Genomic DNA, 27,268 nt, shown 5'->3' on the forward strand with positions numbered 1-27,268 from the left:
AAGCATTCCTTCCAGAAACGTCTCTGTGCATGAGGCCTCCCCAGCAGGACAGTGTGCTAGCAGCAGTGCTGTGCATTGCCCTGAGTGCTCCAGGAACACTGTCTTTAGTATTACAGAAATATAGGCACCCTGTTTTTGGGCTCCTAAGTGTCCAAATGCACTCTGTTTTTTCCACACCCCATCCCTCCATGCCATGCTGTTGGCCCCCACAAGCCTGCAGCAGTCAGGTGTTTGTGAGAGCCTCATCTGCTTGTTTGGTATTTTCCCTTGAACCACCTACCCCTGGAACATCCCTTATTTCTGCTCTCCCACTAGAGAGCCACAACCCCTGGATGTCCCTTCCACTGTTCTCTCTACCTCCTGAAAAAGGGTTTTTCCTTGCCGTGTTCAGCATCTTCCTGTCTCAAAGTGACTTGAGGGGGGCAGAGAAAGGTAAAGCCAAATGCACAAACAAAGATTTTTCCTCATCAGGCTTTTTCCTAAGCAGCTTCTGTGATGCCACAACCAAGCTGCTCAGTCAATAGCCTTTTTATTTGTTTTCCCATAATGAAGGCCAAAGATTAATTTATCTGGACGTCCATTCCACCTTGCAACACAGCCTTGTGTTACACTTGATAACACGTAGAGCTATTTTAATGCAGCTTAATTTGATTGTGATCTTTAGTTAATATCCTTTTGATTTTTTCCTCTAACCTGTGTTCCTGAAATGTACAAGTATAAAATCGTAGGAGAAATGGTATCTGACTTCTGATCCACTTTGTTAATAAGCTGATTACAAGTATTTAAAGTTATCTCCTCTTCTCCAGATGCAACAGAACAAATGACCTCTAAACACCATTAGTCTTGCCAACAAGTTTCAGAGCTCTTGCTGGAAATAAACAATGTCAAAATGCAGATGGAGACCTTGATCCTGCAAGCTGAACAATTGTGCAATTCCAGCTGAGCTTGAAGGAGCCCTATCAAGGCACAGATTTCCAGTCCTGCAGTTCCATCAAATGTGCAAGCTTTCACTTGGAGAAACTGCCAATAATGTGGGGAATTTGCAGGAAATATTTGATTTATGATTTCTCTGTGAGTACCATGGGTAGGTTGTTCCCTCTGGGGCTAGAGGCAGCACAGCCTAGTGCTCAGCCCAAGGATAACAAAGGTGCTGCTGCTGCCCATCCTTGCCTCTTCCCTCTGGTGTAGGGGGATACAGTATGGGTAAATGAAGGTGGTATAGAATGTAATCTTATCCCCCCAACAAGTTACAGCTGAACCAATTATTAAAGAGTAGGAGTAGGCCTGATGTTAACAGGCCACACCTGCAGCAAATAAGAACAGTGTTAAAATGAGTGGATTGGTGGGAACTGGAGTCAGATGGCCGCTGCAAGGACCAGGAAGAGCCAATGCTTAGAGGAGATGCCTATGAGAAACATTGAGGAGGTATGAAACTCTGGTGATATGGGATCCTTGCACTATAATGATAATAGACCTCTTGGTGTATAAGACAACACTCTGATCCCTCACACCTTTATCCTGATTTTTGATGTCCTGAGCTTTTGCACAGGATCAACCTCATTGTGTATTTGGGCGAGTCTGGTGAGCAGCAGCTCCCCATGCAGGCACTTTGCCTCTGGGGGAGCAGGGCTGTGCTTGTCTGCATTCCCATGGCAGGGAACAGTGGGATCTCTCCCAGAGGTGGCCTCCAGCAGTCAGTGCAAATGTGGTTAGCCCAGATCTGGGAATGTGGGACATGGAGACCTGGTTGGGATCCTGCTCTGAGGACCTCTGGGGTCACAGTTAGAAGATGAATGAGAATGTGGGGGTCTTAGCACCCAAATGCTGGGAGGGAAGGGACTTGTCCCTTGTTTTTCAGGTCCACATGTTATTGGTGAATTGCCAGACTTGCTGGTGAGCTCTGGCTATGAGGGAGCTGCAGGCACTGGGACAATATTATGTGGTTGCTGAGTGATTGTCCCTTGGAAATGTGGTAGGAATAACTCTTGTCCAAGGGCTTTCCACAGCAAATGTGCTCTGTGCCAAGAGTGCTGCTCCAGGGCTGCACCATTTTTCCCTGTAAGGGAGCTCATCTCTTCTTTGGGGCTGATTTTATACTGGTGTCCCTCTGTTAACAACAATGGCTTTGCATGAGGTATCTGAGAGCACAGACAGATTCTTTTTGGGAAGAAAAGAAATCTTTTCTGCTCCATTAGTAATGTCTCTGCATTACTAATGGACTTTCCTGCTTGTATGGTCCCAGGCCCTTTCAATGTAAAAATTCAGTAGTCAACATACATTTAAAGGACATTAAATAAGGACATCTCTGACACTGCCCCTAGAACTCCATAATTCAGCAAATAATATGCCAGAATGAATTCTTCATTTTTGTTATTTGTGTTCCATTTCTTTCCCATTTAACTGATTTTCAAAGTATTAATCAGCACCAAGCTCTAAAAACTTGTGGCAAGAATGAAAGAAATGTTCTGGCTGTTTAAGGACAACAGGTAAGTGCTGGATTTGTGCCAGAACATCAGTGGCTGTCAAACCATAACTCCTACCTATGTCAAAGACTTGCTGCTGGACCACTGGGTGGGCACATTTGGGACCAGCAGCTCCAGCCACCCTCCCACCCTTCCTGGAGCCTCTGTCTTAGGAGAACAATTTCAGTGTTCACAGGATAGGTGCTCTCACCTCACAGCTCTGCACGAGTCCTGCCCTATTGCTAATGCTCCTGCCTTTATTTTCCTCTTTTTCTGTCAGAAATTTGTGCATTTACCAAAAACTGTCCCAGAGTGAGCAGAGCTGCTGGCCCCAGGTGTTTCCCAGGGCAGAAGGTTTGGACACACGGGGATGTGTTGTTAGGAATAAATGCCAGCAGAGGGCACACCAAGATATGCAGACAGGAAAAAAAAAATAAAATTGGGTCTCCGTTTTGTCTGAGGAGTTAAGCGAAACTCTGCTGGTTCATAATTCATGTGCCTGTAGGACATTGTAAAGGAATATAATTGATCTTTTAGGGCAGTGCTGGTATTTTGCTTTGCAAAAGCAATCAGCAAAATATCTTAAAACATCTATGAATGTAATATGATTTCAGATGTGCTGATGGAAAGAAAAGAGGTTCCTTTCCTCTGGCTCACCCAGTCCCCTTCCATTAACCTTTCCCCCACCACATTTAGAGGCAACAATGTTTTGCTGTTTTAAAGCAAAATCAAAAGTGATTTTTAATAATTACATCTCTTTTATTTTTGCTGTTCTTTTAATTTCTTGTTTCTGTTGCATTTCAGGTCTAGATTTGTACTGCTTTGTGGTGGGCATTGTTTTCCAGCTGAGAGTGCTTGTCTGGGTGGGATTGTGCTATGGAAATCTCCCAAATGTGAATCCTCCTGGGGAACAGAACATCCTCAGGCCTCTGTCCAACAGCAGATACTAGCAGCTATCCAGCACCAATAAATGCAAAGGAAATATTGATGCCATCCATTGGAACTCTGCCTTAAGGACCCTGTGGAAAGTCACCCAAACTACCTGTTTTGTTTTGCCACCCAAAACTACCTGTTGTGGTTAAGGTTGACCAACATAGTTTGCGGATACATCAAGTAATTTCTGCCCTTGGAAAGTTGCACTGCTTTGAAGTAATGTGTTTTTTTTTAAGATTACTTTTTCAAAGTAATTAATCAGCTTTTGGTCCTTTTACCTAAGCAGCAAAAAGATTCCCAAATAAAAAAAGTTTGAAGTTAACCAAAACAATTTTTTTCAATTCAGTCAAATTTTTTTTTCCTTTTCAGAAAGGAAGTAACCTGACAGATCTATTTGGATAGTTTAAACTGCCTGTAAACGGAATGCATAGGTGAAAGGCATCATGCACTTTATGAGACGATTTATTCAGATACAACAATATTTCCAATACTGCTTTTGGTGTCTGATCAATCTTCCAATATTAGCCTTCTGCTGAATTACAAGAAGTACAGAAATGCTCAAAAATCTTGCTTTATTTGGCCAAAACATGTATAAACTCTGCTAGAGAGCTGGTGGAGCAATAAATAAACATGTTTAACACCTAAGGCACTGCTCCCCTCCGTGGACTCTAAGAGTTCATTAAACCTTGCCCTGTAAACTTATGGACCAATTTTGCCTCATGCTGTCTGCTCTGCCAAGTTCTTGCTCTGTAATTCCCTAAACAGGATAAACTCCTAAACATTCAGCCAGCAGCCAGAAGAGCAGCAGCTGTGTGTAACCAGCAGTCCCCACCACCTCCATCGCTGCTGTCCCTGCAGCCTGCTTCCATCCCTGCTTCCCAGCTTGTTTCCATCCCAGCTTTGTCCAACACCAGATGCTAGCAGCTATCCAGCACCAATAAACTGCAAAGGAAAAACTGATGCCATCCTCTCAGGACCTGTCAGCTTGCTTCCATCCTCCCTGCTTTCCAGCTTCCTTCCATCCCTGTTTTCCAGCCTTCTTCCATCCCTGCTTTCCATGATCCCTGCTGTGACCGTGCTCACAGGGGTCTCAGGTTGAGGGAAGAGATGAGGATCTGACTCCATGTTTCAGAAGGCTTGATTTATTATTTTATGATATATATTACATTAAAACTGTACTAAAAGAACAGAACAAAGGATTTCATCTAGCTAAGAATAGAATAGCAAGGAATGATAACAAAGGTTTGTGGCTCGGACTCTCTGTCCAAGCCAGCTCACTGTGATTGGTCATTAATTAGAAACAATCAACATGGACCAATCACAGATGCACCTGTTGCATTCCACAGCAGCAGATAATCAATGTTTACATTTTGTTTCTGAGGCCTCTCAGGAGGAGAAATCCTAAGTAAAGGATTTTTCATAAAAGATGTCTGTGACACCCTGCCATCCCTGGAGCAGGGGGGGAGCAGCCTGTGCTCTGCCTGAGCTTTCTCCCTGTGTGCCCCAGGCCATCCCTGCTGCTCTGCCCTGGCTCTGGGCGCCTGGAATCCTGCTTGGAACGAGGGGCTGTGCCCGTGCTGTGCTGACAGGAAATTCCTCTCAGCTCTCTCCCTCCAAAAGGAGGTGTGGTAGCAATAGGTGCCTTCACCCAGCTTACACCACACGTGGGGCTTGTGGATGGCAAATGCCACAGGGCATAAATTCCCACATATGCTCCAGAGATATGTATTTGAAGTTGGAATGTTGTTCCTAACCAGTGAGGAAGGGAGGGCTTTATGAGACATTTGCAAAGTAACAAGGTTTAATTAAAAAGCATGTTGTATTCTTATGTCTCTCCCCATTATAGCCAAAAAAAAAAAAAAAAAGTGGCAATTCTGAATGGTAGGAGGCTACTGTGGTTTTTCCAGCATAAGAGAAAGGTTAAAGAAGCAAAGTATCAATCTATAATTGTTGTCCCCCTTCTTTTTTTTTTCTTTTCATCCTTCATGTACTTCTCTGTGAGCTGGATCTGTGTTTATCACAACTTAGTCCCAGACTAAGGGGAAGCCACTGCATGCTATTAACCCAAGATATCCCGTATTCTTTACAGATCTCTGAAAACAGACCTTAGAAAACTTGGAAGACAATTATTAGGCCTATTTTATGCACCTGTGGCTGGCAAATCATGCAAGATCCTAGAAAGAGAAAAATATAAGTTAGTAGTTCATAAGCAGACACTTGTGTGACCTTCTGAGGGCTGAAAAGCCATTTACAAGTCCAGTGGCTGGTTCCCAAGGGAGAGGCATGAGGGACTGTTCTGAATGTTGCCTGCATTCCTGCCTGCCCTGGACACCAGGTGAGTGAGGGTTTAAATGGAGACTCAGCTTGTGCTAGGACAGGCCTGAGCTGCGCAGGACCCAGCCATTCCCCTCTCAGGTTTCAGGCAGAGAAAAGGGGATGGGAAATTCTTTGTGCTGAGGGTGGGCAATAATTTGATGCTTTGTTTTTACAAGGATAATGCTGTTTGGAACAGTCCCACTTTGCTGCTGGCTGCAGGCAGGTGGGAACCACATGGTGCTGTCAGGGGCTGGGGAGGGTGGCCAGAGGCACGGGCTGTGTGTCCTTCCTTGGCTGTGTGTCCTTCCTTGGCTGTGTGTCCTTCTTGGCTGTGTGTCCTTCCTTGGCTGCCCATCTCCAAATCCTTTCTGATCATTGGTCTGTCATAAAAAAGCGGCTGCACCTCTTGTGCTCCCTCTGCTGTGTTTGCAAACGTGGGGCTCTCTGGAGCCCTTCTGGCGGCTGTGTGAGAGGGGAGCAGCCTGGTCCTGCCACCCCCTGCCTGATCAGAGATGGGTGGGTTTGGTGCCAAGAGCTGAATTAAGGTTATTTGGGATTTGAAGGCTTCCTATTGCTACCAACACCAGGCTTCAGGTAATGTCAGTAACAAAAGCTGCACAAAATGTAGAAATATTTGTGTTTGTCACTAGGTGGGAATGGAGCACCTGACTGTGCTCTGGATATTGTGTGCTGTTCAGAATATTGCAGTAGTTACTTTTGAGCTGACACACATTTTCAGTAAATTTCAAATAGCTAGAATAAATATATAGAGAGTTCTAGTAAATGGTTAATACAAACGACATGCTCCTACAGAGAAAGAATGATAACAAGTGCAGTAATTATGACTGACAAACTGCATGGGCACAGTAGAATTGCAGTCATGAATTTTGCTTTTGATTGATACCAAGAACACACAGCTGTTAGAAATTAATAGTAATAGCACTGAAATATGCATCATCCCAAGCAGTAATGTAACTTTGTGTACTTGTGTGGCAAATTTAAGTGTCTATCTTGAAGTATGTAATTATTAAAGAAGTATAAACTTCCGTCTGCAGAGATTAAGCATGAATATTTCGTATATTTTGAAAAAGTGTGCAGCATTTTTTTTTCAAACTGGACACCTTCTGTAGTTATATTAATACATATAAACAAATTATTTTTTCAAATCACTTCTCCAAAGTGTTCTTTCCCCAGGTTTTGAGTTTCAGAACTTCTGGTGCAGCATCTCATACTCACAGTGATAACATGATGGCAAGGAGACACTCTCAGAGCCCAGAGCTGGACCAAGATGAAGGTCACACCATGGCTTTTCCCTGTCCAGGAGCTGGTGCAGGGCCAGCACAGCTCTGCCCAGCCCATGGCCTGTCAGGGTGATAGCTCTGCCTCAGCTTCCCTTGTTCTCCATCTCAAGCCCGTGGTCCCACGGGGAAAGGTTTAGACCACTGCTCCTGGGAGCTTTCTCTGGACAGGCAGCCTGTGTTCTGTCCCTAAATATTTCTGGTTTTGTTTCTTCTCCACTCCTGCCTTGATTGAAGTGGCTGTTCCCTTCTTTCTCAGTCCTTCTCAGCCCAAGCCCCACAATTTCCACGGGAGGTTTCTATCCCAGGGTCAATGGGCAGGTGGTGTGATTTGTTGGCCCAGCACATTTTGGAACTGATTTTGTACCATGTCTTTGTTTTCAAGGCTATTTTGGAGAAGTTACTGCTGCTAATTGATCTTGTGGAGGGCCAAGCTCACTCTTGTTCCGTAATGGTCAATAGCATTTGATCAATTTTGTACTGACTAGTGTTGGTCACTCCTGGCTTAAAAAAGGTAACTTCTGTCTGAATCTCTAATGTGTTGGGGCTGTAAAATCTCTTTTAGCACATTAGCACTGTTTTGTAGTGTGATGTTTGGTGGATGAATGTGTGTGTTGTCTGTAACCTATTTTCTCCAAGCTCAGCCCAGAAAAGCAGAGTGTTCTAGTCTCCCGGGGAATATTGCAGTATACCTTAATTTTCAGTCGTAACCACATTTAGACATAGTGCTGCTGTTTTAAATTGGGGTAATGAAATCTTCACAAGTGGTTTGGACAAACACAACGTAAGCAATAACAGAAGCTTTAATAAAATGAGAGGATTTCCAGGGAATACCTTCATTTCTTCCATCTTCCAATTTAATTCTTTTTGAGAATAATCAGACCATAACATAAGACTAAATTCAAGAGATGAAGTTCAGCTGGAGAGGAAATAATGTCCATAAAATGTTTTCAAAGGTTGTTCATTTGTTTGAAATGAGTTCTGTGAGTCAGATTGATGTGCCTTAAATACTTTATAAGCAAAAATACGTTGCACTTGAAGTACAGTTTCACCTGGGGGATATCAGGGCATTTTACAGGAAGGGGGAAGAATATCTGATGTTACTGCCTGTTGCCAGCTAAGAGCAGATGGCTGAGTCTTTCAAGGCAGCTCCTCCAGCCGTGATTCCAGTGGGGATGAATTTGGGATGCCCATCCCATGAGCTGGTGTATGCACCCGATGGACACATCTGCCTTCCTTGTCCTCCTCCCCCCTGTGAGCTCTCACTGCAGCTTGGATCCATGGCAAGGGAAAAGTACAAAGGTTTTGTGGGGTGTTTTAGGGCATTTGGCTGGAGAATCAGAGGTGCTGTGTCAAAATCACAACTGGCTTATTAAGGAAGTCTCAGTCAGAGTGAGCTCCAGTTCAGATGATCCAAGTAACCTCCATGCAGGTCCAGAAAAATTCAAGAAGTCTCCTTTCCTACACTAGGGCATGGTGAATGAATGGCAAGTGCTTGGCACAACCAGGGCCACACTGCTGTCAAAGCTCTGCTCTGAAGGCATGTGGTCCTGACCTGCCTTGGTCTCTGGTCATGGTAACCCAGGTGAGAGACACAAAGGCATGTCTGTGTCACATCTGTTCAGCAGAATGGGTGTGTGTAGCCATGATGTTTTCTGAAAAATTCTTTCCTTAGGATTGTTTCCTCCTGAGAAGCCGAGAGGCCTCAGGAACAAAATGTAAACATTGATTATCTGCTGCTGTGGAATGCAACAGGTGAATCTGTGATTGGTCTCATGTGGTTGTTTCTAATTAATGGTCAATCACAGCCCAGCTGGCTCAGACTCTCTGTGCAAGACACAAGATTTTGTTATAATTTCCTTTTCTAGTCTTAGCTAGCCTTCTGATGAAATACTTTCTTCTATTCTTTTAGTATAGTTTTAATATAATATATATCATAAAATAATAAATCAAGCCTTCTGAAACATGGAGTCAGATCCTCGTCTCTTCCCTCATCCTCAGACCCCTGTGAACATGGTCACAGCTGTGTGGTGTGACACCAGCAAAAACCCCCAAAGATGCAGTGATAACAACTTGGCCCATGGAGAACAAGTACAGAGAAAAGAAATCCACTTTTCTCCTGCTGCTGGGGAATCTTGAGCATCAGTGGCACATGAGGGAGTGATGGCTGGGGAGGGACTGGGGGCATTGTGCACCACCTGTTAGTGTGGGCAAGAACTGAGGATTATTCCATATTTCCTTCTGGCCATAGGCCCACAGGGTGCTGACAGTTCTGCCTGGCTGAATGGCCAGTTTTGGGTCAGGCCCCAGAGAGGACATTGCACTCCCAGGTGGGAGGTGAATCCCTCAGCTGGATGTCTGGGTACCCCACAGTTTCTTCTGGCCACTTTAGGCAGAGGCTTAACAAAGGGAAGTCAGAGATGATGATTCTGTGAGCTTCATAAGTACCTTTTGTGTTTCATTTGACAGTGGGGCAATTAACACAGGGCTCACTACACAGGATTTTGATAATTTCTCTGCTTATTCATCATAGTATTTTCTCTGAGAATAGCAGTGACTGTGATTAAGTGCAGTTTGTTTGAGATTTCGATCACCTTTTTGGGGTCAAATTGTATTACAGCTTTCAATCCTAGAGGTATTTATGGCAGATCTGCATAGAGCCCTGCACATAAACTCTGCTCTTCAGCTTCTGGCTGAGGTTATTTTCTGTTTCCAGCACAGACCAGTAGCTCCACTTGAAAAAACCTCAAAGCTGCAGCCTCAAGGTCAAGCAAGGTCTAAAAAACATTATGAGAACCACAAAACAAATCACAGTAAGCCCAAGGGGATACCTGCATTGGTCGTGGATCCTTAAAATCAATGTAAAAACATTATAAGATGTCATTATTAGGCTAAGACACTTCTAATTGTCCCAGTGATTGTTAATTGACAGCAGAATGTGGATGCCCATAGAGAAGAGTGTAGGAACAGAACAAAGAGGAGGTCATGTCGCTCAGCTCTACCATCCCAGGCTCCAGCTGCAAAACCTTCCTGAGATGTTTACAAAATCATAATATTTCACAGATTAGATAAAATACTCCTACAGTAACTTGTTCAATACTTGGATCATGAGGGGAAGATATGAGGGATATGGCATGGATAGTTAAAAAATAAAAAAAAAACAAGAAAAAAATCCCAAAGTCAAAGCCATCAAAATGCAGGCAGGCCAAAACAGAAAAGAAGGACTTACAAACATGCTGGAATGGAGATACCATCGAAGGAATTGCAAATGGAGGAGAAAAAAAAAAAAAGTGGAAATGTGGGACATTAAGTGACTCTAAGAATATGGACCAGGATTGTATCAGGAGCAGTGGAAAGGACCACAAGATGCAAAAACGAAGCTCACAGATGTTGCAAAAGCAGGGGAAAAAGTCAAGGAGGAAGACACAGCTTGGAGGGGATGATATGAGTGATGTGGCATGGGGAATTTAAAAAAAATTAAAAAATTTTTCCAGTTCACATCAATAAAAAAGCAGGCCCTATGCCATCATGTGCAGGCACATGAAGCAAAGCTTGCCAAAATTGATTCCCGCCGAAGGGCAAAACAGAAAAGAAGGACTTACAAACATGCTGGAATGGAGATACCATCAAAGGAATTGCAAATGAAGGAGAAAAAAAAAAAAAGTGGAAAATTGGTAGATTAAGTGACTCTAAGAAAATGGACCGGGATTGTATCAGGAGCAGTGGAAAGGACCAAAAGATGCAAAAACTAAGCTCGCAGATGTTGCAAAAGCAGGGGAAAAGGCCAAGGAGGAACCCACAACTTGGAGAGGGAGATATGAAGGACATGGCATGGATAGTGTAATAACAAAAAAAAAGAGAGAAAAAAAATCTCTCCCAAAGTCAAAGGCATCGAAAGGCATGGCATGCCATCAAGTGCAGGGACATGCACCAAAGATTCCTCTATTGGTGTCCATTGAAATCGCAAGATTCCTTTTCCCTTCCCGAAAGGAAATGAAATTTCCTTTCGGGAAGGGAAAAGGAATCTTGCGAACTGCAAAAGAAAGGCTTACAAACACTCAGGAAAGGAGATAGGATCAAATGAAATGCAATTGAAAAAACCCAGAAAATCGGCCATTTTAGTGTCTTCAAAAAATGGTCTGTGAGGAAATGAGCTGCATTGCAAAGGACCAAAAGATGCAAAAACTAAGCTCACAGATGTTGCAAAAGCAGGGGAAAAAGTCAAGGAGGAAGAAACAACTTGGAGGGGAAGATATGAGTGATGTGGCATGGGGACTTGAAAAAAAAAAATTTTTTTTCCAAGTCACATCTATCAAAAAGCAGGCCCTATGCCATCAGGTCCAGGCACATGCAGCAAAGCTTGCCAAAATTGATTCCTGCCGAAGGCCAAAACAGAAAAGAAGGACTTACAAACATGCTGGAATGGAGATACCATCGAAGGAATTGCAAATGGAGGAGAAAAAAAAAAAGTGGAAAATTGGTAGATTAAGTGACTCTAAGGAAATGGACTGGGATTGTATCAGGAGCAGTGGAAAGGACCAAAAGATGCAAAAACGAAGCTCGCAGATGTTGCAAAAGCAGGGGAAAAGGCCAAGGAGGAACCCACAACTTGGAGAGGGAGATATGAAGGACATGGCATGGATAGTGTAATAACAAAAAAAAGAGAGAAAAAAATCTCTCCCAAAGTCAAAGGCATCGAAAGGCATGGCATGCCATCAAGTGCAGGGACATGCACCAAAGATTCCTCTATTGGTGCCCATTGAAATCACAAGATTCCTTTTTCAATTGCATTTCATTTGATCCTATCTCCTTTCCTGTGTGTTTGTCAGCCTTTCTTTTGCAGTTTGCAAGATTCGTTTTCCCTTCCTGAAAGGAAATGAAATTTCGCATGTTTTGGTCTTTTGCAATCTCATTTCCTTTTGGGAAGGGAAAAGGAATCTTGCTAACCCCAAAAGAACGGCTTATAAACACTTTGGAAAGGAGATAGGGTCAAATGAAATGCAATCGAAACAACCAGAAAATTGGGAGTTTTAATGTCTTCAATAAATGGTCAGTTAGGAAATGAGCTGCATTGCAGAGGACCAAAACATGCTAAAACTAAGGTCCGAGATGTTGCAAAAGCAGGGGGAAATGTCAAGAAGGAATACAAAACTTGGAGGCGAAGATATGAGGTACATGGCATGGATCCTTTAAAACAAAAAAAAAGAAAATACCTTTCCCTCGTCAAATCCATCAAATGGCATGGTGTGCGTGTCTCTCTCACTTTTGTCCTTCATAGTATATTGTTTTGAATGAAGAGTGAATTGTTTTATGTTGAACATGAGCTGTGGTGTTACTGTATAGGTTTTCCATTCCTAGCTGCCTGATTATCAGTAGAACTAAAACCAACAGAAGTTTGTTAGTTAAATCCCATGTGTTTACTTATGAGTGAAATTTTCATTGTAAAAGTAGTTCTTTTGCCTTACTTAGAAAATGGAATAGAGGAAGAGTGGAGACAGAGGGTTATGGTCCTGGGATCATATGTATTCATAGAATCACTAAAGCTGGAAATGACGTTTTAGATCATTAATCCATTAACGCAGCACTGTCAAATCCACCACTAAACCATGTCCCCTGGTGTCACATCTTTGTGTCTTCTAAATATCTGCAGAAATGGTAACTTCATCGCTTTCCTGAGCAGCCTTTTCCAGTGCTTGACAACATTTTTCATGAAGAATTTTTTTCCTTATTTCTGATCTTAGAGCAACTTTAAACTATTTTCTCCTGTCCAATCACTTGTTACCTTTGAGAAGAAGACAACATCCACCTGGCTTCAGCCTCCTTTCCAGAAGTTGTAAAGAGCAATAAGATACCCCCAAGCTTTCTTTTGTCCAGGCTAAAGAACCTCAGCTTCCTTAGCTTCTCCTCATAAGCCTTATGCTCCAGACCCTTCCTCAGCTCCCTTGACCTTCTCTGGACATCTTTCAGCACTTCAATGTCTTTCTTGTCGTCAGGGCCCCAAGACTTAACACAGCTGTGTTAAGGAGTCATCCACAGTTCTTTGTGAGGCCAGGAGAGGGTTATCAATCAATTCCACAAGGAAAAATATGATGTTCTGCCCACAGTCCCAGCCTGCAGGCTGGAAGATGTGGGGCCCATTTCCATCACGGTTACTGGGTGGGATTGGTGTGGATCACTGCCCTGGCTGTCCTGGGGCTGCTGTTTGCCTTTGTCCCCATCCCCCATCAGTTTCCACTTGACTCCACAATCTCAGTGTTCAGAAGCTAGACCTACTCTGCTAGGAATTTTGGACATGGAGACATAGGTTGCCTTTGTTCAAAATGTGCCTAAGGAATACTCTAAGCACAACAAAGAGGGACACACCCAGTAGAGAAAAGGACATTTTTTGGGCTTTAATTTATGGGCAATTAGCTCCCCTGGGCCTCAATTTCCTGTGCCTATAAAATCCCCTCACTATGATGTCAATGGATGCTGTTACAAACCCACTGCCAATTGTCATGCACCACACAGGGCTGTGACTCTGCAAAGGGTGGTTTTGAAAATCTGAAAAGGGAAATTGCATAGGAAATTTGTAAATACTTCTCTGTTGGAAAGCTGGCTTTTAAGATATAGGTACTCTGTAGGATTTTAAAATCTGAGGAAATGCAAAGACTTTTATTTTCAAGTGGCAGGATAATATCAGACACAAAATATCGTGTTCATTAAAATATGGGGAAGGAAATTTTGAAAGCATTTTCAACAGCCAACAGCTTTGACCAAAAATCAGTCTTGGGTTCCTAAGTCACTTAATCTTTACCTCTATTTCAAAGTATTGACAGGAGTTATTGTGTAGCTGAAGGTCTGCACTGAAGAGATATGGGTCATTCCTGCTAAAATCCATGCAATTATTGAAGTTTGCAAACATTCAGAATAAATTAAATGAATAACTGCTGAATATTCACACACAGAATCCTTTATTTTTTAGGAAACTTGAAATGCATTTTGTCCACTTTTTAATGACAATGTTAACAAATCAGGTTTCCCATTATTTGATTAACATGGGCACTAATATATTCTGCCTGTGAAGCTGATGCAAAGAGGAATGCTGAGCCCAGGAAGAAGCAAAGGTTTAATTTCCTCTTCCTGCTCAGCACCAAGCTGATACAAAGGCCTCTCAGTGAGAAAAATAATTGTGCTTAGGGCTTGGCATATGGAAGCACAGGGTGTGGAGTGTGCAAACATCCCAGCTGGTGGGAGATGTTAATGCCTGGAGAGGATCCAGCTTTCCAGCTTTGTCCCTGCTGAGAGCAGCCACCACCCTGCCTGCAGAGCTTTGCTTCACCCCCTCCTGCACCTGGCAGAGCCACAGGAACAGCTCCAAGCCCACTCTGGAATGCTGCTCCTGGACCAGCTCTGCCCTGGGGTGGCACCGTCTCCTCAGCCCCAAGGAACAGGAGCAGGATCCCAAGGGACAACCAGGGATGTTCAACAGCCCAGGCAGGGTGCTAAAAGGATTCCCTCTGCTCTAGGGCAGACCTCTGCTTGTGTCTCCCTTTGTGAGCTCTGCCCTGGTGATATTTGGTCTCCTGAGCCAGGTCTTATAAACTCTTGGAGATCTGTATCACACCCAAGATAGCTCAGCTGCCTTAGAAGGCATAAAATCATCCGGATGGCTCCTGTGGTAGCATTGGGAACAGAAAAGTTTTAATAGAAGGCAAAATAACAAAACTCTTTACAGAGAAAACCCGAGCCAGGTGCAAGAGGTTCTTGCTCCTGGTAAAACATCCCCAAAAAAGGGATTAGTTTTTTTGTTTTCTTCTTTTTCTAGTGAATTCCTTAGGCAGGACTTTTTGGCTCCTGTCCAATTGTCTGTCCTTAAGTTTGAGGTGAGGTCCCCAAGGTCCCATGAGGTGTGTTTTGTGACAGTGGTCACAGGGGTTCTTGGATGAGGGAAGAGACAAAAATGTTGACTCCATGTTTCAGAAGGCTTGATTTATTATTTTGTGATATATATGTATTACATTATAACTATACTAAAAAGAAATAGAAGGAAAAGATTCATCTCAGAAAGCTAGCAAAGAATAGAATAGAAAAGAATGATAACAAAAGGCAGCTCTCTCGGACTCTGAGATAGCTTGGCCTTGATTGGCCATTAATTATAAACATCCAAGATGGGCCAATCAAAACCTGTTGCATTCCACAGCAGCAGATAACCATTGTTTACATTTTGTTTCTGAGGCCTCAGCTTCTCAGAAGGAAAAAAAATCCTAAGAAAAGATTTTCACAAAAAGATGTCTACGACAGTCTTTTTACCTAATTGAGGAAAGAAACTTCCTGGCTTTTTCCTTTTTAAGGAGACAAAAGACAGTTCGGTCACTCCATCAAAAGGGGGCACATTCCTACACCCTGGACCTGTGTGTGTGGTGTGGATACTCCTGGGAGTACTGAGATTCTGATGAACCAGCAGTTTCTAATTTGAAAAAATATTTGTTTCAGTAAATGTTTCCTGGCTGGTGCTGGAGTATTTCTGTCTGTGCTAACAGTATCGTATTGCTGGGAGGGAAAGCTCATTCCACCTAATTGTGCTAAGCGTGTGGTGATGGAGATGGGAACCTAATTATCTTCATCAAATTGATTTCATTTTGGTTACCACATGGCTATTAGAGGAATGACAATAAATTTTGGTCTCTTTGATCAGGACTGGAGTTTAACCAACATTTCTAAAGTCATTAATGTGTTATGCCTCCCCCAGGCTAATGATTTGATTACCATGTAAATGTACTGAAGCCAAACACTTCAGCTATACATTATGGATGATGGATAGAAAGTTTTGAGAAAATACATGTTGTACTAAATACACTGGAAACATAGAGGATGTCAGAGAGCTACTGGCAGGCAGGGAGAGACAGAGGATCAATCTTCTGTGGTTGTAGAATCATAGAAGATCTCCAGTTGGAATGGTCCCATAAGGATCATGAAGTCCAGCTCCTGCTTCTTGCAGGGCGACCTAAAACTAAACCATATGAGTGAGAACATCATCCAAAATATTGATGAAAAACTGCACAGGTGCCTCTTTGGAACTTTTCTCGTGACTAAATCCTTGCACTGTTGGTCCCTCTGTGAGATCAGAGCAAGCTGTCTCAGCCCTCAGGCCCACAGGGGTGCTGTTAGCAGAGGTAGGAGCAAAGCACAACCAGAAGCTTTATTTTAGCTCAGTCCTGAGCCTGGAAGTGTTGAGGAGCCATTGAGAGTCAAGTCCAGCTCCCACCACCTTGGATGCTTCCCCATGGCTTGCCTGTGTGAGGGGAATGAAGTGCTGAGCTGCCACTGGGCAGAAACTGGAACATTCCTGTCTTAGTTTTGTTCTCATGAACCTACATGTAGTTATAGAGTGCCAAGAAATTCTGTGGGATTTTATCTTTGTGGGGTTTAGTCTTTTTTTCTGATATGCCAAAAAATATGGGTTATATCATGATATGTTAATATTTGTGCCTATTATAAGATATGTATATGTATCATATGTTGATAATATGATTGTTACTAGTGTGCTGTAGCTATCACATAACATAGACAAATTAATAGATCTTACAGTTAAATATTCCACAATGTATTTTAATATGTTTTATCTTAAACCCTTTCTGGCTTGCTGCCATCCTTTTTTTTCTTTCCCAGGTCAATTTCTATTGAAAGGAAGTATTTAGTTCTTTAGGTCAGGGAACTGAGACCAGCAGTTTGAATGATCCAATGTTATCTTGCCACCAGGCTGACTCAGACCTTGTGCTCCTCATAGGATTATGTCTAACAGTGCTGCAAACCCAGGATTCCTCAGCCTTCCCAGGCAATTGTTTCCTCAGGGCATTAAAGGAATGATGGTGCTTGAGCTGATCCAGAGCATTGCTCACCATCTGTGGCTCACCAGGGCAGAGCCTTTCCCCTCACCAGGTTCCACACTGGAGGTTCAGGAAGGCTTATGGAGGAGAAGGTGTTTGCCCCAAGGGTGCACGGCCTGTCAGGCACTTCTCACCTGCAGGGCTTTTCTGTGACCACCTTGGCACTCTGTGCCTCAGTTTCCCATCAGGAAGGCACCAACATCTGTACTATTCATAGTACAGTACAATATGATGTAGTACATCCTCTGGTAAGGACAGTGGGTGTAATACAGCTAAAATGGGCCTGTTTGGAACAACAAACATGTGTGTTATTCCTGTGTTATTTGTAAGTGCTTTTCAGTTCTGTGTGTTCACAGGGAGGCTCAGATGGATGGCCTGAGTGCAGACAGGAGGGGAAGGGGACGTGTGTTTGCAGTGTCACCATCACTGCATAGAGTGGTCCCTTCACCTGCCTTCCTTCCTTTCAGCCCCCTCCACCCTGTTGTCTACTCTGAAGGCCTATCCCAGGATAAAACACAAACAAAAGGGCACCAGGTGTTCAGCAGGATCAACTTTCCTGCTCTGCATCCCTGGGCACCTGTCTGGACTCCAGTGTCAGGGATTTGGGGGCATATACATTTTCCAGAGGCAATCCTGGCTTTAATGGAAGTAAAACTACTGCTTGAACATCAGGACATGCAGACTCATATCCCCTTTTCTGGGACAGCAGTCACTGACCAGCTGACAGGCCTCTGAGCACCCATGTCCTATTCAGCACACAGAATGGAGCACTTCAGAAAAAGTACACAAATATAGGTATAGAAATATGCACAGATAAGCTTATATTCATGCCAAAGGTACCAGCCCATGGGCAGCAAAAGCTCCTTGGAGACAATGAGGCTTTTCCCTTTGGAAAGAAAACCAGAGGCCAGCCCTGCCAAGCTGGAGGCAGCTGCTTTGTTAGCTCACTTTTCCTGGGCAGCTCCTGCCATTTCCCCAGCTCAGGCTGCTGCCGCCAATGCTTGGGGAGAAGGATGTGAATGACTGAAGAGCTCTAGTCTGTTAATTTATATTATTAATATAAATTAATGCAGTTTTCTTTTCCCTGGCTTGCATTAAAGGCCACTATGACTCATAAGCATGATCTATCCTGTCACTGGTGGCAAACACCCTTTAATCAGCTCTGGTGAAGGCTCCCCTTGCACGGCGAGGAGCTGGGTGAGGGCAGAGGACCCTGCACAGCTCTACAGCAGCTGCAGGCATGAGACAGCAGAATGTGGCAACCCAAGTAATTTCCACACCCAGCACCTCTGCAGCAACCTGTGCCTGGGTGGCTTAGACCCCTCTAGCAGTAAAAAAGTCAGGTTAGGGGGTAGGAAGTGTCAAACTATGCAACCAGTAATAAGAGTATTCAATAACAGCTGAATTATTGCAAACCTCCCTGTAAAAGGTGCAGGGAAATGCTCTGTTTAAGGTGTATTTTTAGCTTGGTTAAATGTTTCTCCATGTGTTGTTGTACATTTATCTATATCAGCAGCAGGCACTTGGCAGTGCTAGCAGGGAACACAAAAATGCCTGACCTCAGTGGCACCACGGCTCTGGAAGCAGTTGATTTGGGACATCATTGTGCCTCTTTCTGCCAGGTAAATTTTTAATGAGAGTTGGCAAGGAGAAAGACTCAGCAGCGAAAAACTGAGCATGTTTATGGAAAATTAAGTTGATTTTATGGACCTGGTCTGGGACAGAGCTGCTGCACTGCTCTGATGGGGGGAACCACTCTGAATTTTCCTTTCTGTCTTCCCAGGAAACTTTGTCTAATCTTACCTGCAGTGACTGAATAGAGCTTTTTTTCCCCATGAAAATTGTGGGAAGAATGACAAAGGAGGGGAGAAATTAGCAGCAGGACTATAATCTGGCACTCCCTGGCCAATCCCATAACCACTAAAATGCTTCAGCAGTTTAATGTCATTTCACAAGGTAATCTTCAGGGCAGCCTTGTCTGGGGACACTCTCAGGCTGATTCGGTGCCCAGTGGTGCAAATCATTGAGCTGCTCTGTGAAAGCACAAGAGAGGGAGTGATGAAATATTTTCATGTACCTTTATCCTGTGACCTTAACCCCCAAGTCCCTTCATAAACTGAATACTGCTCAGTTGCAGCCCTCTAAGTCCTTTGAAATCCTTTGCATTTAGCTGGCAGATGGTCAATCCCATAGTGTAGTGAGCCAAAATAGGTTTTTTTTGCATTTCACTGATATTTTTGGGATAGAGTTATCTCCACATCTCTCCTTGAGTGAGAAAGGGTTATTTTCAGAATGATTCAGTCTCCACTTTTGCCACAGTTCTTCAAGAGAGACCAGCAGGTGATGAGACAAATAGATGTACAATTTAGCTACTTCTGATCTCTGCCTCACCCCTTAAGTAACTGCAAAAGAAGATAAAAGAATATTTTAGGAAAGCTGCACACAGAAAACAGAGCTGAACTTGTACAGCAAATGTTCTAAATAATGAGAAAGGTTATTCAAGTGTATTTTCCCTTGTTAGAGGGTCAAAGAGGTACTGGGTCAGATGAAAAAAATCTGTCTGGGAAATGCCACCACAAGGAAACTCTACTGCAAAGGCTCAGATGGCAGTGATGTATGGTTTTGGTTTTCCAGTGTGTATGGAAGTGTCAGGGCTAGGAACGAAGATTTGGCACAAAAAAAAATTCACATGGCCTTAATACTCTTAGTTCTCAGGTTGAAACATGAATTTGTTATTTACTTACCTCTTGTTGCCAGTAAGGACCCTGTCATGTTTTCAATGGCAGCAAAGTTATGTTAAGAATAAACTCCTTCACCAAACCTCCAAATAGGTGCAGTATATGTTAATTTAGTCAGGCACTAAAACTTATGGTTGGAACAGCTTTTTTCCAGAATTTGAAAATGTTCACATTAATACTAAAAATAGGTCAGTCTGTTGCATATACATATATATATATATATATATGTGTGTGTGTGTGTGTGTGTGTGTGGCATTCACATTCTCTGAAAAAGATCCCTTCACCTGGGATTTTTCTCCTGGGAAGCTGAGGAGCCTCAGAGAAAAGGAAAACAATTCTTATCTCATTTGCTTCTCCTGTATTGTGCTCATCTGGAATGTGTTTGGAGATTGTTTACCCACAGGTGATTGTTTCATTGGATTCTGGTGTCAGTTGTTTTTACTCTCTAGCCAATTGGGGCCAGGCCAAGTCAGGACTCTGGAAAGAGTAAGGAGTTTTCATTATTATCTTTTTAGCATTCAGTAAATATCTTTTCTGTATTCTTTAGTATAGTTTAGTATAGTATTCTTTAATATAATATAGTCTCATAAAGTAATAAATTAGACTACTGAGAACATGGAGTTGGATGCATCATTTCTCCCTGCCATGGGGGGTCCCTGCAAATACAAAAAAAAAAAAAAAAAAAAAAAAAAAAAAAAAAAAATATATATATATATATATATATATATATATATATATATACGTACTGTATCCTTTTCCCAAAGCCTGGTAGTGGAGAAACACAATGTTCTGTGGCTTGCAGACACTTTGGAGCCACCTGCCTATGCAGAGACCTCAGTGCAGGAGCCTGGATTCCCTTCCATCAGTGGGGAGAGGCCAGACCCTTGAGAAAGAAAGTTCTCCACATCTCTTTGACACAGTTTTAAGTGGCACAAATCACCTTATGGAGACACTATTCTCTGTGCAGGGAATTTAGGAAATGGATTCAAGCTGAACACCTATCCTCTGGGTGGATAAAGTGGTTAAGGTGAAAAGGATCCTGGAACAAAGGAGGTTTTTTCCTGTGCTGTGAACTCATTGCCTGGAGGGAAAGTGCTCCCTCCTCTGGGGATCTTAACTTGTTTATCTCTTCCTCACTTCTGAAGGTAAAATCTAGACAAGAACCTAAATCTGCTCTGCTCCCAGGTGAGCATCCCCAAACCAGATACGTTATCAAGGCTTTTTAGTTCTCTCTCATGCCAAAAGGTTATTAAATTGTAATCACAAATAATTTAGCTTTTTCTGTATATTGTGAAATGATATAAACATGAGACACATCCTCTGCACACAACTGGCTAATTTTCTGGGGATTACAATTCTTGCCTGTCCCTTTTGCCAGCAGCCTGAGGGGTTTATCAGCTGATAATCTCCCACTGAAACCTAAGATTTAGGAGCAAGTCCCACTGTTCTATGTCATGGTCAGGATTTTAGGAGCCTGTGGTTTCAAAGGGATGCTGTTGTTATTCCTGAAAATACTTCACCTTACCACTGAGACAGGACATGAACAAGACATTTGCTTTAGAAAAAAAAAAAAATTCACTTTAGAACCCACAGTAGAAATGTGTTGTCTTATAGATCTAAGAATTAGCACTCCTAAGTGAGTAAAATCCCCTGAATTTACTTGTTAAAATAAAGTGAAATAAAAGCAATAAGCAGCAAACAGTGTGCCAAGGAAGGGAGGGCTGGGTGTAGTTGGGCTGGTGATGCTGGGAAGGAAGGGAACTGCACCTCCAGCTCTTCCTTCAGGGTGTGTCAGACACAGCCTGTGCCAACAGCTGAGCTTGGCTTTAGGTTGTAAGAGATGGAAGGCACCAGCCAGTCAAAACAACAGTCAAACCTGACAGCATGTGCCATTCTTCTCATCCTTATTTCTCTTTGTGGGACGTATTTTGTTGGTAACACTGTGTGCAAAGGAAGGAGCTGTCTCCTCTTGGCTTGGATCATTTAATGGCATTAAAGGCTGTAAAGGCACCTGTTCAGGGCTGGAGGAGAATGAACAGGACCTTTCCATTTCTGTGGCAGAACAAGGCTTTAATGGTCTGGTGGAAGTAATTCTGTATTGCAAAGGAAGTTGATAAAATAGAACATAAACTTCTCTAATAGAGGATTTAATTACCAGGAAAGCCAGGTTGAATAAAGCATTTGAGCAGAACTATTTCATTGCTGAAAAGGCAATAATTATTAATCCTCCTTTTCCAAGCCATGTCATTTATTCAGGAGGCCTTGGAGTAGTAAGAAGCCATGTGTCTATATGTCTGTATTTGCTTGTATGTCTTTGAGTTTCTTTCTTTTTTTTTTTTTCTCCAAGCAGACTGTCACTATCCTTTAAAAAATCTCAGTCTCAGATTTCCAGCTATCCACATGATCAAGCTGAAACCAGTCAAACTAATCAGGTCTCAGGGCTGGGCAATTGGCACAATGGTAATGAATAAAAAAGCTTTAAAAGCTCTTAGGTAGCCACTTCATTCTTCAACACAAGAACATGGTTATTAAGGTCTAACTGCAGCAGAAGGACCTATTTATTTTATTTCAGAAGGAGGCACTTCTGTGAAGCCCTCTATTAGTCAATATATCAGGTTGCTCATGTTTTATTCTGTTGTTTTTCCAGTATACAGTTGAAAAAGAAATAACTGTGCCTGTTGATGCTGAGGTGTATATTGTAAACTTTTAAATGAAGTTCAGGTATTTACCTTTAAACTTAAAGAGATTAAACATGGAATCCATCCCTACAGTTTGCCCTAATGGCTATTTGTGTCATGGTCTGTGCCATGGTCAAGCTCAAGGCAAAATTCCACCATGGCTGTGATGGAGCTGGGTCAGCTCACAGTGACTTTGTTTCCACACAAGCAACTTCACCTTTCCAATGCCTTCTTCTCCCTGCTTCTTTTTATCCTGCCCAATACCTAGTCCAAACTGAGAAAATGAAACTGCAGCAGTCTTAGTTTGAAAATAAAGCTGTGCATAGCACCTGCATGGGGTGGTCCGTGAGGGTCTGGCACTGACCTCTTCAACATGAGCAAGCAAAGACCTGTGGGGCCACTGAGCTGGTGGGGCTCCCTGTGAGCTGTCAGGCTCAATTTAATCTTGGAACCACATGTTCACAGGGAGATGGACAGGGAAATCTCTTTCTTGAAAATGAAAATTTTTGCTGTTGGTGTATTCATATTTTCACAGTGGTTGCTGAAAACGTTTGTATATTTTGGTAACACCACTGATCTCTATAGGGACTGGCAAAGGGAAATCACCTTGATGTTAAACATTTGTGGGGATGGTGTTGTTTGGGCTCAGTAAGAATTTAGTCTGCTGTGGCTGAATACTGATTGTTCAAAGCAAGAACAAAGCCTCTCCATCAATGAAGCAGAAATCTGCAGAGATGTTGCGACCTTTTGTTCATCACTTCAGTTTTCTTAAGCAACTTTGTGTAGCAAGTCCTATGCAATGTGGGTTTGCAAAAATGTATTAAATTTTATTGAGAAAGATCTTTGAGAGTACCTGGAAGGATCAAATTAGAGATGTATCCAGTTCACTCTTCCAGGAAAATACGGTGTCCTTTTATGGCTTCACCCACAAGAACAGGCACATCTCTCTCTCAACACAAATGTGTGGTTCCCACAATGCATCACATCAAACTGAACAAGAAGATGTCTGTAGATCTACAGTAGGTGTGTGTGAAAATACATACTAGCATTCTGGAGCACATTCCAATTGCTTGCTAAGTCATAGTGAAAAATGGTCAATAAACAGTGAAAGAACAATTTTACTTGGCATTTTATTCACTTAACAGAAACATTCACTTATCAGGTATCACTGAAGTGCAATTTACAGAACTTAGCAGCAAATTCACATATGTAAATTCAGATTTATTTTCTTTTGTCATCTTTTTTGTTTCTTTTTTTTTACAAATATTACAAATGTACATCCATTAGTACAGTATTGCCATTCACTCATGCATGTTATGTACAGAATCTTCACTAAAGAATTACTACTGAGCAATCTTTCCTTTGCTTCAGGAAATGCTGTATGTAGGTCATGTGTGCTTCTGGGATGGGGTCCCATCACACTGTTGTTGCACATAATGAGAAGAAGTAGATATTTAAGGTCATACCCAACCCTAGTGCCAGCAGGTGCAACTCCATTGAGATCAGCTGATGCCCACTTGCAGGGGGGACTCAGTTTGGTCCCCACTACTAAACTCATTTTGGCAGCTAAATCCAGAGTTGCATTTATGTATTTCCTGCAACAAAGGATCATTTCATCCTGCCACACTTTTTTTCTATGTCCTTAAAAATAACCAGGCCTGGTGCTTTGTTGTCACAGTAGCTGCAGCACCAGCCTGGTGGAATCACAATGCATTAGTTGGGTTGAAATCATGCCATGGCTGGAGGAGGATGGGTGAGGGCAGGGAGCTCTAAGGAAGAGCCATTGAGGTCTCATGTGTGCTAGACAAGGACTGACTCAGAGAGGAAAAGCAGAGGACATGCTCCCCCCTGCCCTGTGCATCTCTGCATCAGAAATCTCTTCCTCTCTGGCTGCCCTGTGGTTTCTCTTCCTCAGTGGGAGCAGCCAGAGACTGGGGGCCACCACTGCCACTGTCCCCTGCAGCCTCTCCCACACCTCCAGCCCTGGGCTGGCCCCTGCCTGCTGCTCCTCCTTTGGGCACATCTGCTGCCCAAATCACACTGCAGGTGTGCAGCAACAGCTGTTAGAGGACAGGACCATGTGCAGGTACCTGGAAGCTCCACAAGGTGCCAAAAGCATTCAAATGTTAATCAGAAGAGCCGTCAAAGTGGTCAAAGTATTGACAAAGTGTTACCACAAAGTGTTTCCATTATTGAAAAGACTCAGTTTTTGGTTGCCTTTTTTTTTTTTTTTTTTTAAGCTATTTCTACTCTAAGGATATTTTTTAAAATATTTTTGGTAGTTAATATGGAATGTATTATTTTGTTGAAAAGGTTCCGGAAGGGGAGAGCTTTGTTTTACCTAATTTAAAAATTCTAGTTTATCACAATTGTTTTTATACAAGACACTATAGATACATCTTGTAGTTTATAATCTAAAAATAAAATCTCATCAAAATACTGTAGCTATTCTATTGTGGGCATCAATAAACAATGTATTTACTGTATATGGCTCTCCAAACATGATAAACCCCATACAAAGAGCATCTATCTTTATTGATAGGAACAGTTTCCCGTGTAAAGGAAATTACATGGAAAAATATGAGCCTTGTGTTGTTTGAAAAGTAACTCAGCTTGACAGTTCTGAGAAAATACCAAGACAATTATCACAAATCAGTAGCAGCATGTTATATACAGATTTAAAGACAACACAGGAATAAAAAGAAAACAGTAGTTATATACCCGCAAATCCTGTCATCTAAAAACCCAGGAACTTACAGAAATGTGCAGGGCATCTGAAGGTTGGTTTTGCAGTGGGGCTATCAAAGCTCAGTTCTCCCATGACTGTATCTTCTGCATTCTGATGAGGTTTGGGATGGTTCAAAGATGAGATTGTATCAGACCCAGCCCAGTTATGAAGAAAATATTTAAATGTTGGGTTATATTTGTCTCCTAAGTGAAAAACCCCATCTGCTTTTCAGGCTGCAGATGAGCATGAGGAGTAATAATAACACTTGGCATTTACACAGAGCTAGAATCTGAAAGCTCATGCAAAGACCTTACCCAAACCTGTGGTTGCCTCTGCTGTGCTTATGTAAATTGGACTTTGTGGAGAGGTAAAACTCACTGCAAGAGTGACAAAATCTTTCTTAAACTGTTGCATATGACCAGAGCATTTTGATCCTGCCAGGTTCCTTAAATGTGAAGCATTTATTGTTATCCCCTTTTAACAGGTGGAGAAACTGAGGCAGGGAAGAGCCAAGCAGCAAATGTGCTCTCTTGTTTGGGGATGTCTTACTTGTGGCTACCCAACCTGGTGATTGCTCAGATATATGGAGCATCCTGAGCTCACACCCACTTAATTCAGAGCTCTGGGTCATCAGAAGATTGGACATCTGAAGTTCTGGGTCCTGCTGCATCCTGCCTGACTTTAGGCAGCTTCCTGAGGATCCAGAGCCAGGAGCATGGACACACACTGCTCCTCCCTGGCAGCCCCTGCAGAGCTGGGCACAGGGGTGATTGCCCCCTGACAAGGATCTGCACCCTGGCTGGTCTCTGAAAGGCATCTGAGATTAACTGGGGAGACAAGTAAAATTTGCAGCATGCAAATTGTGACTGGAGTTGAGGATTTGTTGTGAAGTGGTTTGTCCAAGGTGTCAGACAGAATAAGTGTAAAAATCAAGGGCATCCTGATGCCTGGCTTTGTGCTCAGAGCCAGCAGTGGAAAAATCAGTTTCAAAATGCTGCATTTCTTTGAGGTCCAAATTTTTTGTCACAGATTTAGGCATTTTACAGGATGATTTTTGCATAGAGGTTAGGAACCTTATTTTTATGGATGATTATGGATGCTCTGAGACCTGCTGTCATGCTGTGTGCCTGGGGTACTTCCATCTCTGCTCACTATTTTCCATTATTCAGTGATGACTTTTGCACTGATTGTGTGAGGGAAAACAAAGGTCTATTTTGGATCAGACAGGTGGCCCACTAACACCTCAAATTCAGTAATAACCAACAGCAATAAACAATAAAAAGCAGAATCTTGGTGGGGGTGGCATTATAATTTGGGCAGGTACATTCTTGGGAAGGGATCATGAAAAAGCAGTTTTCTAAAGTTGAGTTCAGTGCATCAGACACATTTCTACTTATGTATTTCCAATACAGGATTAAAAGCAAATATTCCCATGGAGGTTGCTATTAAATCTCAAACTGCTTCAATTCTCTCATTCGTCCTGCCTCGCCTTCTCTCCAGTTGGTTTGATCCAGTCATGTAGAAAAGGTGTGGAGTGATTCACACAGTCAGTAGGAACTGATCTTGCTCTGGGGGTTTCTTCACCCAGGTGCCCAGGCCAGCTTTCTGAAATGCTTTAAACAGCTGCTGCTTAACAGACTGGTATGTCTGAGCCACCAGCTTGGCCTCGCTGTACACCGATGGCATCTCTCCATGGCTTGGTACTCGTGTGCTCAGCTGCAGAACAAAAATCAGGGAAGGGAAAAAAAAATAGAAAACCCAACCTGTGAGCCAAAAGAAACAGGAGGCTTCAGTAGCTGTATAATCTTCCTGTCTACATTTCATAAGCAATCACTGTGCTTTGTGTGTTTGCTTTTGGTTTAACAACCAGAAAGCCAGGGAAGCAATAAATGCTGGTGACACAGTTTTGAGCCATTGTGAGCAGGAGAGGGGTGAACAGCTTTGCCTTGGAGTAGCATAGGCAGTAGCAAGTGTTGGTCTTGGTGTGTTCTACAAAGGCAGAATGCTACTTCTCAATTAAGGTGGTTTTTACAGACAAAACTGAAAGAAATCCTTTCTGGAGATCTTTAAAGCACATACTCCTTTAAAGAAAGTTTAGCCTGGGAAGTGGAGAGCAGGTCAGTGCTTCCAAGTAATGCCCAGACACAGAAAAAGAAGGGTTGTCTTCCACACTCTCCCATTTCCCCTCTGGAGTCTGTCATTGCTGGGAATGCTCTGAAAGCTGTCCAGGACAGGGCAGAAATCGG

General features: G+C 42.8%; 1 protein-coding gene and 1 long non-coding RNA gene across 3 annotated transcripts in view; one reads left to right on the top strand and one right to left on the bottom strand.

The window, feature by feature from the left end:
- The first annotated feature begins 1,358 nt into the window (after nt 1-1,358).
- Nucleotides 1,359-4,040, top strand: LOC131567639 (uncharacterized). Its single transcript, XR_009275652.1, has 2 exons — nt 1,359-1,425; nt 3,267-4,040. It is a non-coding gene; the product is annotated as an uncharacterized LOC131567639 (long non-coding RNA).
- A 21,630-nt stretch (nt 4,041-25,670) lies between these two features.
- ADARB2 (adenosine deaminase RNA specific B2 (inactive)) overlaps nt 25,671-27,268 on the bottom strand; it is a 305,116-nt gene continuing 303,518 nt past the window's right edge. For both annotated transcript variants that reach the window (XM_058808746.1, XM_058808753.1), the window contains exon 10: nt 25,671-26,738. In XM_058808746.1, coding sequence (XP_058664729.1) covers nt 26,562-26,738 — 177 coding nt within the window. In that variant the 3' untranslated portion in view covers nt 25,671-26,561. The remainder of the gene's footprint in view (nt 26,739-27,268) is intronic.

Source organism: Ammospiza caudacuta, chromosome 1 (assembly GCF_027887145.1).
Source record: "Ammospiza caudacuta isolate bAmmCau1 chromosome 1, bAmmCau1.pri, whole genome shotgun sequence".
Classification (NCBI taxonomy): domain Eukaryota; kingdom Metazoa; phylum Chordata; class Aves; order Passeriformes; family Passerellidae; genus Ammospiza; species Ammospiza caudacuta.